The following is a 21,297-nucleotide window of genomic DNA, read 5'->3' on the forward strand; positions in this document are numbered from 1 at the left end:
CCCCCTGCTAGCCCAGCCCTGGGCTCCCTCAACTCTGCCGGTGCCCCTCACTCCCGACCCGCAGCTCCCTGCTAGCTCAGCCCTGGGCTCCCCCAGCTCTGCCGGTGCCCTTCAATCTGCTGAACAGAAAGGCTCTGCCCAGAGCAGGAGACCAGTGGTGTCACCCAGCACCCTGCCCATCGGACTGCCCACTCTGGTGCAGCACGTCAGTCTGACCCAGCAGGTGCCAGTTACCTCCACCACCTGCGCATCGTTCAGCCACTTGCTCAGGACCTTCTGGATGAGCTGGAAGACTTGCTGCAGAACCACCACCACCTGCCAGGGAGGAGAGGGGCCGGCCCAGTCACTCGGCTGTACTGCACCCAGCTGCCCTGCCCGGAGTCCCCATCACGGACAGGGCTCTGCCCACGTCTGGGGTTCGTGGGTGTTAAACAAGGCCCAGACCCAAACCTTTGCACATTCAGAGACTGCAACACCCTTCCCTCCCCCCCACCAGACAGACATCCCCCTCCCCCGCCAGGTGGGCAACCCACAATGCAGCCACCAGCCCGCAGCCCACGAGGATCCTGCTGAGAAGGGGCGAGGAGGGAAGCAGCGCAGCTGGGTTCTGCTAGCACCATCATCCACAGGACATGACCGGCGTTCGCTGCCTCTCCCTTGCCTGGCCACAGCAGCTCACGCTGCCAGCCGGCAGGGGCAGCTCCGGCTGGGCTGAGGGCCAGCTGCTCCGTGGGCGGGTGAAGGCGGCAGTGAGAGCTCCCCAGCAGGGCTGCCCTTCGCCCAGAGCCTGTCGTTGAGGGAGGGTGGGGAAGCGCTGGAGCCTAACATCTGCTACACCCACCGGGTTGGGTCCCTGCGGCACAGGCAGCTTCTTGACCTCTGTGTTCTCGTGGTCATCGTCATGGTGGCTGATGTCCAGCGTGGTGAAGAGGTTGGAGAGCAGGCCCAGGATGTGGATGATAGCCAGTTTGTTGGAGGGGTTGGGCTGGCAGGGGAAGCAAAGCTATCAGCCCCAGGCTGCCTGCACGTGGGACGGAGCCTCTCCCAGCCCAGAGCCGCACCGGGATTCCCGCAGACGGCCCTGCCCAAGTCACTCCCCACACCTGGTCAATGCGCCCCCCTTCACCTTCACCCCGCCGCACCCTCCCACCAGCACAACTCCCAGCTGAGGAGCTCCAGTGACTTCGGGAGCCCTGTGTGCTTCCCCGGGAAGACGCGAAGTTCCAGCTGTTGGCAGCAGCAGGAGGCGGGCAGAGAGGCGTCTCGGACGCTTGCTGTGAGCCAGGCCAGGTGGCAGAGCTAACACGCAGCCCGTCTGGCACCGGTCTGCCCCGTGACACCCTAGGGAGGTGGCATGGACTCCACGTGGGACAACCCTGAGGAGCCAGGGGACTGCTGCCCATGAGAGCCCAGGGAGTCTCTGGTGCGAGGGAAGGAGGCTCTCAGATCTACCGGGGCAGAGGGGGCGGCAAAGGCAACCCGCACCCCAAGAGCCAGCCCCATGGCGAGGGCCCTGCACCACTGGGTCTGACGGGGGGCTTTGCCGGAGGAAAAGCACCTTTTGTTCAGCAGCTCCTCCCTCCAAAGGCAGCCTCGACCAGCTGAGCTGGGAGCGGGACCGGGCAGGGCTGGCCAGAGAGAGGAGGAACCCCAGGGGCTGGTGACTCACTGTTTCGTCAGCCAGCTTTTCCAGCTGCTGGATGTAGGGCGTGATGAGAGAATGCAGGTTCTTCAGGATCTCCTCCACTTGCAGCGCCGAGAGCAGGAAACCCAGAGCCTGCATCAGCCACATGCACTGACTCGTCTGGGGACAAGATTTGGGGGACGGGTCATGGCCCAGCCTGTCACCGTCAGGCCCCTGCCCCGAGCACACAATGTGCTAAGAGCTCTGGGCTGGGGGAGAGGCCAGGGGACTCTGCCGTGCTGCAGCACCGGGCTGGGCCCGAGAGGCTCAGCACTGACTAGAATACGCTAGGGGTGCCTGCCCGAGCAGGGTAGAGAGGGACAGCCACCTCCATGTCACAAAGAACAATGAGTGCACTCTGGCTGCCACCTGCCTCTGTTAACATCTCTGGGGTGACGGCGGCCCTCGGCCTGCCTGCTGAATGGGCGAGGTGGAGTGGCTTCTGGCTGGACAGAGGGGGAGCCCCGCCATCCCCCCTGGCCGGGGGTGGCTGGTAGCAGCCCACAGAGCGACAGGGAGCCATCGCAGACGTTAAGGTCGGAGGAACTGTGAGGCCCATTCCAGTCTGGCCCCGTGCGTCGCACCGAGGAGCGCTTCCCTCTCTGCAATGTGGTTTGCTGGCAGGTCAAGCTAGGGAGGCAGCTGTAAGGTCTCCCGTTCCTGCTTGGGAGGGACCACACCTTCCCATGACAGCCAGCGCATGGCAGCTGCCTCGGGCTGCCCCCCTCTCTGCCTTGCCAGGATGCTGAGCTGTGCTGTGCTGCGGGACCAGGGCCCCTGGGGGAGCCTGGCTCTGGGGGCTGGCGGCACTACCGAGGAGGGGAAGGAGCATGCCTTACCTTGTGGATCTGCTTCATTAACACGTCCTGAAGGGGGGGGGGGCGGGGAGAGAGAGAGAGAGAGTGAGGGAGGGAGGCTGAATCTCAGGAGTGCTCTCCCCCATTGCCAGGGGTGGGCAAGTTACAACTGCTGACCAAATTCAACTCTGTGCCACTCAACAGATGGGAGCAGCGTGCGGCTCTCCATGCACCCAAGCTCTGGGCAGGGAGCGCTGCTGGGGCCCCCTCACAACCAGCAGGAGGAGGAGGAGTTAAATCCATCTCTCTGTCCCGGGCATGGCCTCCTGAGCCAGGACAGGGGCTCTCCGGCCGATTCCGTTCCCTTGTGCAGCGACGGGTGCTGGGTCAGAGCACAGCAGGATGTCAGGGCCCAGACCCCGCTTCCCTTGGTCCCATCTGAACGCCGGCTTGTTGACCAGACCAGACAAGCTGCAGGCCCCCCGGGGTGCACAGAACCTACTGTGCACCTGACCAAAGTCTCCCACCAGAACCAAAACAATTTACCCTGGCCTCGGCCGTGGGGCTGAAACGGGCCAAGCTCTAGAGCCCCAGGGCTCTCACCTGCTGACCCTACCAGTCCAAGTCCCAGAGGAAGGTCAGCAGCCAATCTGGGCGGTCTGCACTTTCCCGTTGCACCTGACCCTGTGCTATGGCCCAGTTACGTGGCTGGACAACTCAAACCGCCCCCCCAGTCTCACAGCTCTCCCGGTGTGGGACGTGCTGATGCCAGGTGTGCACCAGTCTGTGCTCTGAGTGCCGGCCCCGCGAGGCCAGGGCAGTGTGGAGCACTGGGCTCTAGGGCGGGGCCTTCCCTGGTTTCTAACAGCGAGGACGGGGCTCCCGTGAGCTCCTGGCCTCTACCTGCCATTTTCTGCTCACAGGTAGGGCGCGGCGGGAGCCCTGTGGCAGCCCCACAGCCTTGGAAGAGCTGGGCAGGGCGTAAGGCTGGACTAGGAGCAAACGAACCCACTCTTTGCTCCTAGCTCTTTAGTGCACAGAGTGGCTGATCTGTGGCACCGAGCAGGCCCCAGGGAACACCCCACGGCAGCACTCCAGAAGGGAGGTCAGCAGGCAGCTTAAGGAAGGCGCCTCCTCCAGGGTTCAGGAAGCAGCCCACTGGGTGAGTGGAGCCCCCTGGGTGAGCGGAGCCCCCCTCGTGGCATGGAGAACAGTCCCCACCAAATGCAGCACCAAAGGCCCAGACTGAATTCAGTGCAGCCCTGCCCCCTCGCTGGTGTCACTTGCTCAGCAGCCTGCCAAGACGCCTCCCCACTACTCACTTCCGCTTCCTGCTCCGCTGTCCACTTCCACCCCTCGCCCCACGCTGCCCTTGCACCCTTGGGCCAGTGCCAGGTACGTGAACCCATGCTGGGCAGCCCCAGATTCTGGCCTGGCTCAGGAGAACAAGGGCGCGCTCCAGGCTCCCCCTCGCTGCCCGGCCACACCTACGCCTTACCTGGGACACAGCAACAATGTTGGCGGCGTAGGGGGGCAGGTCGTACTTGCACTCCCGGCAGATCTTCTTCAGGGTGGAGACGCTGGAGATGGAGAGCTCTGGGTTGCCCAAGGCCTGGAGCACCAGGGGCAGCACGTTGTTGATCATGACGGGGTGGTCAGCCAACCACTCGGACAGGGCCCCTGTGCACAGCGGACGGGAGGTAGGGTCAGTGAGTGCAGGGCAGTGCCACCACGGCGCAGGTCACTCATCCTGCTCTTACCACTCACTGCAACAAGCAACTCAGCCTCTTTCCCCAGGAGAGCCCTGCCAGACCCCAGCCCTGCTCCCCGGAAAGGGCAGGTGGAGGGGAGACGCTCAGCGTCAAGGCAGCAGAAGGCCTGGCCCTGCAGCCAGTGGCTTGTGGCACTCAAGGCACAACACTGCACCATGAAGTGCTGCCAATGGGGAGGAGGAAGTAGGGCCTAGCAGCTGAAGCCTGGAAGGAGGTGGCGAGGGAAGGCTCAGCTCCTCTGCAGGGCACCCTCCCTCCCCTAGCGTGTGCACCCCCGGCAAGCGCAGCCCCCCCGGCCAGCTCACCGATGGTGAACATGACAGTGTCGGCCAGCTGGACGTTGCTGATACTGATCCGGGGGATGAGGCCAATCAGACCCGGCACCACATCAGAGTAGTTCACGTCTATGGTCTCGGCGATGGACTGGAACCCGTAGAGCAAGGCTTCCGTGTGCTACCGGGGCAGACACACACACCCCAAGTCAGAGCCCTGCCCCAGCCCCGAGGAGCACCCCACCCAGCTCGCTGCCAGGTTCCAGCCCTGGGCCACAGGGACAGGGCAGCCCCACCCATGCTGAGATCTGCAGCTCCTTTGCACACTGCTGGGGCTTGGTAAGTGAATTTCAGCCAGAAGTTTAAACAGTTACCAACATGGGCAAAAGGACTCCTGCTTTCACTGCCTGCAAGTGAGATGGGGGAGAACAGGGAGCCCAGGGCTGGGCTAGCAGGGGGCTGTTGGTCAGGAGGGAGGGCACAGGCAGAGCTGGGGGGGAGCCCAGGGCTGGGCTAGCAGGGGGCTGCAGGGTTGCTAGGCTGTGAAAAGCAGAGTCCCCGGTGTTCTCCCTAGGAAGAATGCTGCCTTCTGTGGGCCATGCTGCTTTCCCTTGGCACCCACCTACACTGCAATAGGGCACAGAGTCAAACCCGGAGAGATGGGACCTCCAGTGGCAACATTCCTTTAGTAGAAACAGCCGGCTGACCCCACAAGCCAAAAGCCCCTCTACCCTCTTCCCAGCTGCCCAAGCCTCCAGGGTGCCTGTCCCCTGATAATTTCCACATTGTGTCCATCAGTACAGAAACATGGCGACTGAGGGCAGGGCTGGGCCCCCAGGGCCCCTACCCTGGGTGCGTGATTCAGAGCCATTGCTTGCTCCGTATCGCTGCCGTCTGCCCGAGCAGGGGCCCAGCCACTTGCACGACGGGAACGGGGGACACAGCCCGGCAGCAGGGGCAGCCTGCCCAGGGAGGCTGCAGCCATCAGCTGCTGAGTGCCAGCAGTGCCTGGGCTGTGAATCCCGCCGGCTGACCGGGACGCCGAGGGGAGGAGATGCATGCTGATTAGCACACAGCAGTGCCCTAGTCCCCCTCGGCTCCCATGCCGCAGCACCGGAGCTGGCTCGGCCCGGCCCGGCTGAACGAGTTCATGGTGAGCTGGTAGACGAGACACCAGGGATCATTCCGGACGCCCCCCAGCACACGCCCGGGGGTAATGGCTTCTGCTGTTGGTTCCCCACGCAGGCTGGTATTTTTGTTCTCCCTTCCGGCGCCAAGGCCTGTCCAAAGGGGGCGAGCCAGGCCCCAGGCCCCAGCGCGGCTCCTCGCTCACCTGCCACGAGGACGGCTGCTCTGTGTTGGTGAGGAGGCGGCCCAACTTGTCGTAGAGGCTGCTCAGCAGCTCTGCGCCCAGCATCTCGTACACGTACATCAGGGTGTCGGAGATGTCCACCCTGGGGGAGGGAAGCACCACGGGAGTCACCGAGTGCTGCCCACCTTCCCCCAGCACTCTGTCAGCAGCACTCCCCACCCCCACCCCAGAAAAGCTCTGGACAAGAAGCTACCGCAGCAGCACTGTGCTCTGGGTCCCTGGCAGGGGAGAAGGGGGGCAGTGCCTCCACCCCCCTGAATCACACCGCTGAGCACTGCCCCGCCCGTCACAGACTGCTCTACCATCTCCCAGCCGCTTCTGGAGGTGCTCTGAGCCGTCAGCACCCCGAGATCAGCTCCAAATCCCAACCCACTCCCGCAGCCCCTCCCCCAAGAGAGCCATTCGTGGTCCCTAGAGAGGTTCACGCCACATTCCTCCCCGAGGAAGCAAAGTGCCCACTGACTATCCACAGGGATCCCCCGGTGGCTCTGCATTCTCTGGAGGTCAGGCCACCCCTCCAGACAGGTGGTTATCCCATACCATCTGCTGCCTGACATGCACACGGCCCCTCAGGGTACAGGACAGCATGCTCGCCTCCTATCACCCCCAGGGGAGACGATTCCAGGCAGGGAGGGGCATTGGCACCCCCCAGGACATGGCCCCAACCTACCTGTAGATCCGGAACTGCTCCTTCTCGTCCGAGGACCAGAACCCGTACTCCTCATCGGAGGGGAACTGCGCTTTGTGCAGCAGCACGTCCACCAGCTGGAAGTAGACGGGCCGGTAAACCTGCTGGTACACGGCCTGCTTGTCCGGCTCGAAGGACAGGATGTCGTCCTAGAGGGCAGGAACAAACCACACCTCAGAGAGGAGGAGGCAGCCCACCTCTGGGTCCAACAGCACTGACATCCTGGGAGCCCTCAGATTCACCAACACCGTGAGGAACAGGCCCCTCCAGGGGCTGGCAGGGCCTGGGCAGAACTTGATGGAGCCCCAGCCCTGCCCCAGCCAGGGATAGCTCTTGGGGCAGTGTCCCTGGAGGAGATGCAAGGGCTGTGGCAGACCTGCTGGCCTTCACAGCCCACAGCATGGTCCATGTCACGCCACCTGGCATGCTCTTCATTGGGCTCCGGGCTTGGGATCCAGGGCGCACACTCCCCCGCATGCAAACCCTGCTTAGCCAATGCTTTCAGGGAAGGCTCACAAGACCCAGCCGACTGCCCCAGGAAGGGGGCGACTTCCTCCTCCCCACAGCAGCCTCAGACCCAAGCCCCGAGAATTCCCTGCTCCTTGAGTGACAGCAGGGGCTGACGTGGACTCACAGTAAAGGTCAAGGGTTCCACGCTCTCCCTCGGGGCTGCCTGGAGACCAGCCACTTGGCTGAGCCCTGGCTGGCGTCAGAGCGGCCAGCACTGAGCTGACAACCCTCCTTCCCCCTGCCCACAATCAGCAGCACCTTGGCAGCTGCAGAGCAGAAAGCAAAGGAAGGAGCACAGAGGTTGAACTAGGGGCTAAAAATAGACCATTACCTTGGTGGTGACATTCTGCTGCCTCTTTCCAGCGGGGGACAGAGGCAGACAGGAGCGTTTGCTCAGCTCCACTCCCAGCAAGGCCCGACAGAGCCTCGGGCTCTCCCCACCCCCACTCCACAGCAAGACGTGGGCTGTGATCTCATGTGACGCCAGCTAAGAGGGGCTGGTGCCTGGTGAATACCATGGAAGCTGCAGGCTAGGGCGCTCGCCCAGCAGTCAGTACAGACCCCAGTGCCTGAGCACAGCGCTAAGGGGTGTTAGGCAGCTGTCTTCTGGAGAGATGCAGAGATTGCCTGCAACGTGCCATATTCCCACAGCAGGCAGACACCGGGGCACATCCCAGTCCAGAGTTGACTCTGCGCCACTGAGGGACCCTTGTCTCTCCTCACTGCCACGCAAGGGAAGCGGCTTGCACTGCAGAGTGGCTAGGACACGTCAACCAGCAGGAACACAGCCTCATGGCCCTGTGCGTTTGTGCTCTGCCTCCACGCAGTAGCCACAGAGAGATCAGGCCAAGGAGCTCGGCCTTCAGCCGGAGCTCCAGGTCACAGCGGCCTCCCAAGTTCCCTGGGCTGGTCTCAGGCAGTCTGTTCGTGACAGCAGTGGGGAGCTCCTGGCCCAAGGATGCACGGCAGGCACTACTTGGGGAGTTAGGAGCTGTGCTCCCTGCTTTGGCATAGAGGTACTGGCCAACATGGCAGCACAGGGGGCTGGGAGTGGCAGGGGATCTCTGAACCCTGGGCTCAGATCACAAGTGACCAGCAGGGCTCTCGCCATCCTGTGCAGGTTCTTCACCAGCCCTATCACTGGGGGGCTGAGCGCCGAAGCCTGGCAGGCTCAGCCTAGCCATGATACGCCAGTGACAAAAACAATGCCGCTGGCCGCGTGCTAAAGGAGGCCAAGGAACCACCAGTAAAACCACTCCTTCCTTCGCCAGGGATCCTAGACAGCTGCCCCAGTCATCAGCTCACCCCACAACTGGTCCTGGGGATGTGGAGGATTCAGAAGAACATAAGAACGGCCAGACTGGGTCAGACCAAAGGTCCATCTAGCCCAGTCTCCTGTCTTCTGACAGTGGCCAGTGCCAGGTGCCCCAGAGGGAATGAACAGAGCAGGGAATCATCAAGTGATCCATCCCCTGTTGCCCATTCCCAGCTTCTGGCAAACAGAGGCTTGGGACACCATCCCTGCCCATCCTGGCTAATAGCCATTGAGGGACCTATCCTCCATGAACTTATCTAATTCCTTTTTGAACCCTGTTATAGTCTTGGCCTTCACAACATCCTCTGGCAAGGAGTTCCACAGGTTGACTCTGCATTGTGTGAAAAAATATTTCATTTTGGTTGTTTTAAACCTGCTGCCTATTAATTTCATATGGCTACCCCTAGTTCTTGTGTTATGAGGAGTAAATAACACTTCCTTATTTAACTTTCTCCACATCAGTCATGATTTTATAGACCCCTATCATATCCCCCCTTAGTCGTCTCTTTTCCAAGCTGAAAAGTCCCAGTCCGATTAATCTCTCCTCATACGGCAGCCGTTCCATACCCTTAATCATTTTTGTTGTCCTTTTCTGAACCTTTTCCAAGTCCAATATAACTTTTTTGAGATGGGGCGACCACATCTGCATGCAGTATTCAAGATGTGGGCGTACCATGGATTTATACAGAGGCAATATAATATTTTCTGTCTTATTATCTATCCCTTTCTTAATGATTCTCACCATTCTGTTTGCTTTTTTGACTGCTACTGCATATTGAGTGGATGTTTTCAGAGAACTATCCACAATGACTCCAATTTCTTGAGCGGTAACAGCTAATTTAGACCCCATCATTTTATATGTATAGTTGGGATCATGTTTTCCAATGTGCATTACTTTGCATTTATCAATACTGAATTTTATCTGCCATTTTGTTGCCCAGGCACCCAGTTTTGTGAGATCCCTTTGTAGCTCTTCGCAGTCTGCCTGGGACTTAACTATCTTGAGTAGTTTTGTATCATCTGCAAATTTTGCAACCACACCGTTTACCCCTTTTCCAGATCATTTATGAATACGTTGAATGGGACTGGGCCCAGAACAGATCCCTGGGGGACACCATTTACCTCTCTCCATTCTGAAAACTGACCATTTATTCCTACCCTTTGTTTTCTATCTTTTAACCAGTTACTGATCCTTGAAAGAACCTTCCCTCTTATCCCATGTCAGCTTACTTTGCTTAAGAGCCTTGGTGAGGGACCTTGTCATAGAATCTCAGGGTTGGAAGGGACCTCAGGAGGTATCTAGTCCAACCCCCTGCTCAAAGCAGGGCCAATCCCCAACTAAATCATCCCAGCCAGGGCTTTGTCAAGCCTGACCTTAAAAACCTCTAAGGAAGGAGATTTCACCACCTCCCTAGGTAACCCATTCCAGTGCTTCACCACCCTCCTAGTGAAATAGTTTCCGGTTGGGCCACTGTGGTGTTTTCCCCGCCACAGGGATGTTAAATTTAATTATATTATGGTCACTATTACCAAGCGGTCCAGCTATATTCACCTCTTGGACCAGGTCCTGTGCTCCACTTCAGACTAAATCAAGAATTGCCTCTCCTCTTGTGGGTTCCAGGACTAGCTACTCCAAGAAGCAGTCATTAATGGTGTCTAGAAATTTTCTCTCTTCATCCCGTCCTGAGGTGACAGGCACCCAGTCAATATGGGGATAGCTGAAATCCCCCATCATTAGTGAGTTTTTAACTTTAATAGCCTCTCTAATCTCCCTGAGCATCTCACAGTCATTATCACCATCCTGGTCAGGTAGTCAGTAATACAGCCCTACTGCTATAGTCTTATTATTCAAGCATAGAATTACTATCCATAGAGATTCTATGGTACAGTTTGGTTCATTTAAGATTTTTACTTCATTTGATTCTACACTTTCTTTCACATATAGTGTCACTCCCCCACCAGCACGACCTGTTCTGTCCTTCTGCTAGATTTCGTACCCTGGTATTACTGTGTCCCATTGATTATCCTCATTCCACCAAGTTTCTGTGATGCCTCTTATATCAATATCCTCATTGAATACGAGGCACTCTAGCTCACCCATCGTATTATTTAGACTCCTAGCACTGGTATATAAGCACTTTAAAAACATGTAACTTTTCAGCTATCTGCCATTACGTGATAGAATTGAATGTTTTTTTTTCATTTGACTGTTCTCATCGGAGCGAAGATGCTGGGGCAGAGGAAGGGAAGGGCACACACAGGGTGGGGGAGTCAGTGAAGCCTGCCAGGGTGTGGAGGGCTCTAAGGCCTGGTGCCTCTGCATTGAGCTGATGTGACATCACAAGGAAAAGGGAGATGGCAAAAAGCCCAGGAGGAGGGAGACCTGTAGCAAACTCCAGCCCTGTCCACTAGCTATGCCACCTGCACCGACCCCAACAGCCCAGGGTTAAGGCCATCAGATTCTAACAGGCCGGCTCCAGGAGACAGGCAGTGCTGCTGGAGGCCAAGCCAGAAGCGTCTTCAGTGTTGGAGAAGACAGGACTGCAGGCCCAATAACAGATAATGTGTCACCCCAGCTCCCTCTGCAGCTGGCAGCCAGAGACACTGCCAGGGGCTGGACAATCAGGCCTGCTGTTGGGCAAAGCTGGAGTGTGAAGTTTTAATTAGCCATGCTAATGAGGCCCTGGAAGTGCTTGGGCTCTCCTTTCAGCTCAGACCCCAAGGGAACGTGGGGGTGGGGCAACCAAACCGCAGGGCCTATGTTCCTAAGCTAACCTCCTGCGATGGCTTCGAACTGCTGGGGCCAAACTTTGGCCATGCAGATCTGCAAGGAGGCAGACACTTAGAGGACAGGACTGCCTAGAGAGCCCCCGGCTGGCACACACCAAGCGCCTCTCCGCAAGTTCTGGCAGCCAGGGCAGGAGTTCTACGAAGGACAAGCAGACCTGTGGCCCCCCTGCCCTGCACTAGAACAGGTGCACGGGTTTGGGCTGGCATGGGGGAGGGGGCTAGGGAAAGGGAACAGCAGCAGCCTCTCCTCTGCCATGGCTGACCGATGACGTGCCCCAGTCAGTTCTCCCGGCTGGAGCCGGGCTCGGTTCCCAGCTCTGCTTAGCCACACCCCGACGGGGGCAGTACTGTGGGGAAAAGAGCCTGTTTCAGACAGTCACATGGCGGGGAAAAGGCCTGGGTGCAGCACTCGAGCCATAAACGAGCAGGAAGCCCAATACCCATCTGTCGCAGCCCCTCACTAAGCCAACGGCCACTGAGCTCCCCTGACATGCCTGGGACCATGGGGTGGGGGAACGCCCAGTGTTCTAGCTCACACAGCAGCGACCCTGGGCCAGAGAGCAGTGTACGTGTGTTCCTGCACGCACGGCCCCCCCAGCCATCCCCAGCTTTGCCACCGAGCCACATTTAGTTGCAACTGCAACATCGCCCAGTGCAATCCATGCCTGGGGAGGGCAGGACTCCCAGCTCTCGCCCCCCCACCCCTGCCACCCCTCCAAACAGATGCAGGGCTGCAGTGTGAGCTCTGAGGTGCTAACAGAGCCAGGGAGCATGACAGTGACCCGGCCAGGTGCCCACTTGCCCACAGCTCTGCCATTGCATGAGGGACAGTCACTCACCTGCAGCGTGTACCAGAAGGTGAGCGTCAGGGAGCTGGTGGTTTCGTTGACAGGGTAGTGCCCGGGGATACCCGTGCAGAACATGATCATGTTGACCAGTGCCAGGAAGCTCTGCCAATGCTGCACCTGGTCCAGCAGGGCTCTGGGGGGACAGCAGAGAGCACCAGGACTGTTGTGATAACTGGACCCACAGAAGAAGTGAGTGGAAGTTACAAAATGTCAATAGCCCACCACTACAAACACTGCTGGGGAAAGGCACCAACAGCAAGGTAGCCTGAACTAGTCCAAACAAAAAGGCCCCTTGATGGAACTCGACCGCATTAACACCACGGCTGGTACACAAGAACAGTGCGGGACCGGAAATCAAAGGCCAAAATGGGTGTATCAGAAATTAGGCCTAATTGGTGAACAAAATAAAGAGGGGATGGGCTATTCCACATACCACTCCCTTCAGGTGCTTGCAGAGAAAAGCCTCTGGGGGGAAATCATCAGCAGAAGAATAAGCGGTCTACTGACAATTGCTGCATGAAGCTTTATCATGGCTGCCACTCCCACCATCTCCTGGGATCCCAGGATCTACCCTAACATTGGGGGGAGGGGAGGGCTTTTGTCATCCTGGGCCTGAGAGACGTCCTGGCCAGGCCAGGCCAGAGAGAGGCACCCAGATGACATTGCCACCTCTGTCTCTAATGGTTCTGGCTAAACTCCCAACCACCTGGGATGGAGACTCTCATACCCCACATGTATACTTTCTCATCCCATTTTATTTCTTCTCTCTCCTATAGCTCTCCTTTCGCCTTCTGGCTCAGCAGAGTTTGGCTGAGCCGGCCAATACTGTCTATTCTGCAGCACTGCTGAAATCTTGTGACTAGAGAAGCAACTAAAATCAATGCCCTAAATAGCCCGATGCTGGTACCAGTTTGCCAGGCCTTGGAGTGGCTGATAAGAATCATAGAATATCAGAGTTGGAAGGGACCTCAGGAGGTATCTAGTCCAACCCCCTGCTCAAAGCAGGACCAATTCCCAACTAAATCATCCCAGCCAGGGCTTTGTCAAGCCGGGCCTTAAAAACCTCTAAGGAAGGAGATTCCACCACCTCTCCAGGTAACCCATTCCAGTGCTTCACCACCCTCCTAGTGAAATAGTGTTTCCTAATATCCAACCTAAACCTCCCCTAACGCAACTTGAGACCACTGCGCCTTGTTCTGTCATCTGCCACCACTGAGAACAGTCTAGATCTATCCTCTTTGAAACCCGATTTCAGGTAGTTAAAAGCAGCTATCAAATCCCCCCTCATTCTTCTCTTCTGCAGACTAAACAATCCCAGTTCCCTCAGCCTCTCCTCATAAGTCATGTGTTCCAGCCCCCTAATCATTTTTGTTGCCCTCCGCTGGACTCTCTCCAATTTTTCCACATCCTTTTTGTAGTGTGGGGCCCAAAACTGGACACAGTACTCCAGATGAGGCCTCACCAATGTCGAATAGAGGGGAATGATCACATCCCTCAATCTGCTGGCAATGCCCCTACTTATACAGCCCAAAATGCTATTAGCCTTCTTGGCAATAAGGGCACACAGTTGACTCATATCCAGCTTCTCGTCCACTGTAACTCCTTGGTCCTTTTCTGAAGAACTGCTGCCTAGCCACTCGGTCCCTAGTCTGTAGCGGTGCATGGGATTCTTCCGTCCAAAGTGCAGGACTCTGCACTTGTCCTTGTTGAACCTCATCAGGTTTCTTTTGGCCCAATCCTCTAATTTGTTTAGGTTCCTCTGTATCCTATCCCTATCCTCCAGTGTATCTACCACTCCTCCCAGTTAGCGTCTGTGACTGTACCTCCCATAAGGCTTTATGGAAATATGCTTATGAATGTGTGTATGTATCTATACACACACAAACAAACTAGAATGTGTTTTATGCTACATGCTCCATGTAACATATCTCTGTAAAGGTTACGATTTACTGAATGTATTAATCCTATTTGTATGCATGTATCATTTTTGTATTCGACGTTATGAATTTTGGCTGTGTACTGGCTTGATTTCTAAATAACCTTAGTAGAGCATTTGGTCAGTTCCTGGAGAAAGGAATGTTGAAATTAAGTACCTAATCAAGAAACACTTAAAGGACAATGGATCTTGGAATGCTCCAATCCACATAAGAAGTCTACTTGAGGACGTTCAAGGTAGCATGTAAACAATGATGCTACCTGTAAAAACTGAGTCATGCATGGACATGTGACATGCCCACGTGACTCCAAAACTCCATCTTGGAGCTGGACTTTGCATAGGAGAGAGGAGGGGGTCTACACCCACAAGAGAAAGTCTATTTAAGCCCGTGGGAGACCCCTCCATTTTGTCTTCAGCTGGCTAAAGAGAGCCTCTCCACCCCCAAAGATACCTAAAAGAAACTGGAACAAAAGACAGTGACTGCAAGGGGTGTGAGTGATTGCTGGACCCAGGCTAAAAGGACATTAGTCTGTAAAAGGGAGCATTCTGGAACTGGTGAGGATCTTATCTGTATTCAGTTTGATTAGACATAGATTTGTGCGTTTTATTTTATTTTGCTTGGTGACTTACTTTGTTCTGTCTGTTACAACCTGAAACCACTTAAATCTTACTTTCTGTATTTAATAAAATCACTTTGTACTCATTAATTAACTCAGAGTATGTGTTAATACCTGAGTGGGCAAACAGCTGTGCATATCTTTCTATCGGTGTTATAGAGGGTGAACAATTTATGAGTTTACCCTGTATAAGCTTTATACAGGGTAAAACGGATTTATTTGGGTTTAGACCCCACTGGGAGTTAGGCATCTGAGTGTTAAAGACAAGAACACTTCTGTAAGCTGCTTTCAGGTAAGCCTACAGCTGTTAGGGGATGTGATTCAGACCTGGGTCTGGATTTGCAGCAGGCTAGCAAGTCTGGCTCAGACCAGGCAGGATACTGAAGTCCTAAGCTGACAGGGCAGGAAAGCAGGGGCAGAAGTGGTCTTGGTGCATCAGTTGGCAGCTCCCAAGTGGGTTTCTGTGATCCAACCCATCACAGCGTCATCTGCAAACTTGCTGAGGGTGCAGTCCACGCCATCCTCCAGATCATTAATGAAGTTATTGAACAAAACCGGCCCCAGAACCGACCCCTGGGGCACTCCACTTGATACCAGCTGCCAACTAGACAGGGAGCCATTGATCACTACCCGTTGAGCCCGACGATCTAGCCAGCTTTCTATCCACCTTATAGTCCAATCATCCAGCCCACACTACTTTAACTTGCTGGCAAGAATACTGTGGGAGACTGTATCAAAAGCTTTGCTAAAGTCAAGGAATAACACATCCACTGCTTTCCCCTCATCCACAGAGCCAGTTATATCCGCATAGAAGGCAATCAGGTTAGTCAGGCCTGACTTGCCCTTGGTGAATCCATGTGACTGTGGGCTGGGCCTGTGTTTCTCCAGCAGTGAGGATGCAAGAGAGTCAATAGCACAGACAGAAGCTACAGCCTCTCTCTCTGCTGCTCTTTTCTCTCCCCCTTCCATGTGTGTTCGTCTGGTTTCATCTTCTAGGAAACAGGATCAAACTTCAACAGCACCAGTTCCAGCCCAGCTCCACTAACCCCAAAAGGCCAATTACTCCCGTCTCTGACACCATCTACCAGCCTGTCGAGTGAGGGGGTGGGGTCCTTCTTAAACAAGGAATGTTGTTACAATGAAAACCTGACTAAATACTTCAACTGGTTTTCCTTCTTTTCCTGTATCTTTAATGAAAGGTTGAAGGGTTGTTCCTGGTGTCTTTACCTTAGGACAGAGCAGTCTGAGGTCTCTGGATAGCAAACCCTGACCCTTGTTTAACACTGGACAGTTTCAGGGTTATGTTAACACTAGGGATGTTGTTTAATCGCAGTTAACTCACGCGATTAACTGTGATTAAAAAAATTAATCGCGATTAATCACACTGTTAAACAATAGACTACCATTTGAAATGTATTAAATATTTGTGGATGTTTTTCTACATTTTCAAATCTATTGATTTCTATTACAACAACACAATGCAACGTATACAGTGCTCACTTTATATTATTACTTTTTTACAGTGCAAATATTTGTAATAAAAATGATAAACAAAAGAAACAGTATTTTTCAATTCACCTCATACAAGTACTGTAGTACAACTGCTTTATCAGGAAAGTGCAACTTACAAATGTAGGGTTTTATTGTTACATAACTGCACACAAAAACAAAATGTAAAACTTTAGAGCCTACAAGTCCACTCAGTCCTACTTCTTGTTCAGCCAATCGTTAAGAGAAACAAATTTGTTTACATTTACAGGAGATAATGCTGCCTGCTTATTTACAATGTCACCAGAAAGTGAGAGCGGACATTCGCATGGCACTTTTGTAGTCGGCATTGCAAGATATTTTCGTGCCAGATATGCTAAACATTCATATGCCCCTTCATGTTTCAGCCACCATTCCAGAGGACATGCTTCCATGCTGATGATGCTCGTTAAAAAAATGTGTTAAATTTGTGACTGAACTCCTTGGGGGAGAATTGTATGTGTCCTGGTCTGTTTCACCCACATTCTGCCATATATTTCATGTTATAGCAGTCTCGGATGATGACCATTTTGTTCATTTTAAGAACACTTTCACTGCAGATTTGGCAAAATGCAAAGAAGGGACCAATGTGAGATTTCTAAAAATAGCTACAGCACTCGACCCAGGGTTTAAGAATCTGAAGTGCCTTCCAAAATCTGAGAGGGATGAGGTGTGGAGCATGCTTCCAGAAGTCTTAAAAGAGCAACACTCCAATGCGGAAACTACAGAACCCGAACCACCAAAAAAGAAAATCATCCTTGTGCTGGTGGCATCTGACTCAGATAATGAAAATGAACATGTGTTGGTTCACTCTGCTTGTGATTCTCATTGAGCAGAACCTGTCATCAGCATGGACGCATGTCCTCTGGAAGGGAGGTTGAAGCATGACGGGACACATGAATCTTTAGCGCACCTGGCACGTAAATATCTTGCGACGCCGGCTACAAAACAGTGCCATGCGAACGTCTGTTCTCACTTTCAGGTGACATTGTAAACAAGACATGGACAGCATTATCTCCTGCATTTGTAACCAAACTTGTTTGTCTGAGCAATTGGCTGAAGTAGGACTGAGTGGACTTGTAGGTTCTAAAGTTTTACATTGTTTTATTTTTTAAATGCAGTTATTTTTTGTACACAATTTTATATTTGTATGTTCAACTTTCATGATAAAGATTGCACTAAAGTACTTGTACTAGGTGAATTGAAATATACTATTTCTTTTGTTTTTTTACAGTGCAAATATTTGTAATAAATATAAATATAAATATAAATATAAAGTGAGCACTGTACACTTTTTATTCTGTGTTGTAATTGAAATCAATAGATTTGAAAATGTAGAAAACATCCAAAAATATTTAAATAAATTGTATTCTATTATTACCACGCGATTAATTTTTTTAGTTGCGTGATTAATTGTGATTAATTTTTTAATCACTTGACAGCCCTAGTTAACATCTTTGGCTTTTTGGGCCCATATATTCCATCTAAATGAATAGAACAGGCCCCTGCGCTAATAAGAACCCAGGGCAAGGCCAAGCCCCAGCCCCAGCGAAAGCACGGATATGCCACCGTGGCTGGGTGCCATCTCTGAAGTGAGGCTGCGCTGGTGCAGCTGGCTAGTCCGGACTCAGTCCCCCTTAAAATTCCCTTCTAGTGTAGAAGCTGGGGTAAGGTGTAGGCCCCGGTATGCCCACGGGCCTGCTCACCAGTGCAGCAGGCTGCCTCAGGAGGGGATGGGGAGGATGACCGGTCCCATGGGCTCCTCCATACACACTCAGAAGGCGAGGTGGGAGGAGCAGCAGGTCTACCAAATGTGCTGTCCAGCCAGCAGACTGATCTCAGGGGATGGTCCGTTCAGCTCAGCATTTGAAGGCAACGTTCCCCCTTCTCCCCCGCCCCCCAGGAAATCTGACACAGCACCATGCAGATTTGCCCAGCCACAGTGACGAGGAGGGGCGCAGTAGAGACCAAGTACCTGCTCTCTTATCCCCAGGGGGCATCATGGCATCAGTCCAAGCGGACATTTCCCCTCCACAAGAGCATGGGCGCTTCCAAGGCAGCGCCAAGCCCTTGGATCCCCAACTCACCGGGAATGGTTCTCTCCCAGGGCCACAGCAATACGGCAGATCCCATGCGACGTCTCCATGTCTCCACCCTGGACAGCCTGGCGCAGCTGCTCCTGGAGGCCCAGCACGGGGGGGATGAGCTTCAGTAGGGTGTTCACGTACCTGTCAGCAGAAGAGAGCTTGCATCAGGTACAAGGAAACATTCACCCAGCCCACAGGCCCTGTCCCCTGCCAGAAGATGGTCTCTCCTTCCCTCGCTCCCATCACATGGCCAAGTCTCTGGTTAAAAGTAACTGGTTAAAAGATAGAAAACAAAGGATAGGAACAAACGGTCAGTTTTCAGAATGGAGAGAGGTAAATAGTGGTGTCCCCCAGGGATCTGTACTGGGCCCAGTCCTATTCAACATATTCATAAGTGATCTGGAAAAAGGGGTAAACAGCGAGGTGGCAAAATATGCAGATAATACAAAACTACTCAAAATAGTTAAGTTCCAGGCAGACTGCAAAAAGCTACTAAACTGGGTGACTGGGCAACAAAATGGCAGATGAAATTCAAATGTTGATAAATGCAAATTAATGTACATTGGAAAACATAATCCCAACTATACATATAAAATGATGGGGTCTAAATTAGATATTACCACTCAAGAAAGATCTTGGGAGTCATTGTGGATAATTCTCTGAAAACATCCACGCAATATGCAGCGGCAGTCTAAAGTGAACAGAACGTTGGGAATCATTAGGAAAGGGATAGATAATAGACAGAAAATATCCTATTGCCTCTATATAAATCCATGGTACACCTACATCTCGAATACTGTGTGCAGATGTGGCGGCCCCATCTCAAAAAAGATATATTGAACTAGGAAAAAGTTCAGAAAAGAGCAACAAAAATGATTAAGGGTATGGAACGGCTGCCGTAGGAGGAGAGATTAATAACACTGGGACTTTTCAGCTTGGAAAAGAGACGACTAAGGGGGGATAGGTAGAGGTCTATAAAATCATGACTGGTGTGGAGAAAGTGAATAAGGAAGTGTTATTTACTCCTCCTCCTAACACATGAACTAGGGGTCACCAAATGAAATTAATAGGCAGCAGTTTAAAACAAACAAAACGAAATATTTTTTCACACAATGCAGAGTCAACCTGTGGAACTTCTTGCCAGAGGATGTTGTGAAGGCCAAGACTATAACGGAGTTCAAAAAAGAACTAGATAAATTCACGGAGGATAGGTCCCTCAATGGCTATTAGCCAGGATGGGCAGGGATGGTGTCCCAAGCCTCTGTTTGCCAGAAGCTGGGAATGAGCGACGGGATGGATCACTTGATGATTACCTGTTCTGTTCATTCCCTCTGGGGCACCTGGCATTGGCCACTGTCAGAAGACAGGAGACTGGGCTAGATGGACCTTTGGTCTGACCCAGTATGGCCGTTCTTATGTTCGCCTTCTCGGCTCAGACGAGCCAGTGGTTGGCTCCTCATCCCCAGAGGGATGCTCTCCTCCCATCAGCAGGAGATGGGCTTGAGGAGGAAGTCCACAGGGGAGCCAAGGCCCTCCTGGACCATTCCCACAGCTTAACCCCTCTGGGAGAGAGGGGCCCAGAACCAGCATCGATACAGAACAGGCCTGTGGGGGTAGTCCCCAGCCCTCAGTCACCTCTAGCTCCCCAACAACTCATGCTGCCCTGGGCAGGAGCCATGGGAGCTCTGGCCCCAGAAGAACGGGGGAGGGGCGGAGATTAGTCATCCTCCCCTCCAAACGCTGTGTGCATGAAGGGGCCATGGGCCAGTCTGCCATGCTCCTGCCCTCCCCAGGCAGGGTGGGCTGGCAGCAGAGCACAGCTACCAGACACTGGTCCTGTGCAGAGGCTTAGGCAGCTCACGCGCAGGGGCCTGCCTTGCAGCAGCATCACACCAGTCAGCGTTCACACAAATCCATCGATTACGTCAAGGCAACGCTTGCCCCTCGGTCGCTGACTCCCCAGGCCTGCTCAGCAGGGAGCTCCGGGGAGGTACTTTCTGGGCCATTTGTAATGGAACGCCACCTGGTAGTTCCAAGTGAGCAGAACACCCAAGCCTAGAGACAGTGCCCTTAAAGCAGGGGTGGCAGTCCCCTGGCACCATGCCCCTCCATCACCATTACACACCACGCTGCAAGTGGGAGACACACTTGCTGCACCTGCACCGAGGCAGACCAGAGCAGCAGCTCCCACTGAGAGTCCAGCACTCAGGCCCCACTCCCATGGACACTGTTAGTACCAGCCCCCCAAGTAGGGGAGTGAGTGAAGTTTCCCAGGGAGAAACATCATCCAGATTTCACAAGCGGCATCAGGGAGGTCATGGCACCTGGGTAGTGCCTGCCTCACATGAATTACAGGCACCCCACATCCGGCGCTAACAGAGCCTCTCCGAGCAGGCATCCCTGCGTGCGCAGTGCAGTGGTACTTTACAGCAGAGAAGGCACTGCATGCTCCCTGTCACACCCTGCCCTTCCCCAAGCCAGCCGTGAAGGGCTCTTGCCCCCTTTTCCCTGGATCAACTACTGCGTGTACACCCATCTCCCAGGCCCCCGACAGCTGCCCCCGCACAGCAGCATTCCAGAACAACGCGCCGCAATTCCACGCATGCCAATCTACTCAGGGCTGCCAATAAGTGATTATAACCATGGCGACAAGCGAGAAGTGACAGGGAAGAGCAGCTGATGGTCCCCAGAGAGAGGCTGTGCTGGAGGCGAATATGCAGCCTGTCAGTTACCTGGTCACCGAGGCATATTATCTGGAGATGCAGCTGTTCCGCCCTCCCGTGCCAGCCTCACCCAGTGATCGAGAACATGCAGACACACAAGCTGCACGCGGTGTCCAGCACCCCCTAGCCCTTACTTGAGAGTGCCACTGCCAACGAACGAAGAATGGCCAGTGAAGTATTAGCTAGGACCAGTGCAGAGTGCTCTCTGGGGGCATTTTTATTCTCTCTTCTGCAAGAGAAGGAAGTGTAAAGAATGATGATGTACGTGAAGGCTAAGATTTTGTGGCCAAGGAGTCAGGACCTTCCAAGTGAAGGCTCCAAGGGCAGGATGAAGAGTGCGGGGGTAAGTGCTTCCCCCA

At 54.1% G+C, this 21,297-nt stretch overlaps 1 protein-coding gene across 1 annotated transcript in view; it reads right to left on the reverse strand.

Moving 5' to 3' along the window:
• IPO13 (importin 13) overlaps positions 1–21,297 on the reverse strand; it is a 46,941-nt gene that overhangs the window by 15,995 nt on the left and 9,649 nt on the right. The window contains exons 2-11 of the mRNA XM_034779183.1: positions 18,216–18,356; positions 12,040–12,181; positions 6,568–6,734; positions 5,859–5,979; positions 4,559–4,706; positions 3,980–4,161; positions 2,524–2,550; positions 1,670–1,804; positions 842–985; positions 235–315 (exon numbers count right to left, since the gene is read on the reverse strand). Of these exons, the coding sequence (XP_034635074.1) occupies positions 235–315; positions 842–985; positions 1,670–1,804; positions 2,524–2,550; positions 3,980–4,161; positions 4,559–4,706; positions 5,859–5,979; positions 6,568–6,734; positions 12,040–12,181; positions 18,216–18,356 (1,288 nt within the window). The remainder of the gene's footprint in view (positions 1–234; positions 316–841; positions 986–1,669; positions 1,805–2,523; positions 2,551–3,979; positions 4,162–4,558; positions 4,707–5,858; positions 5,980–6,567; positions 6,735–12,039; positions 12,182–18,215; positions 18,357–21,297) is intronic.

Source organism: Trachemys scripta, chromosome 8 (genome assembly GCF_013100865.1).
Source record: "Trachemys scripta elegans isolate TJP31775 chromosome 8, CAS_Tse_1.0, whole genome shotgun sequence".
Taxonomy (NCBI): domain Eukaryota; kingdom Metazoa; phylum Chordata; order Testudines; family Emydidae; genus Trachemys; species Trachemys scripta.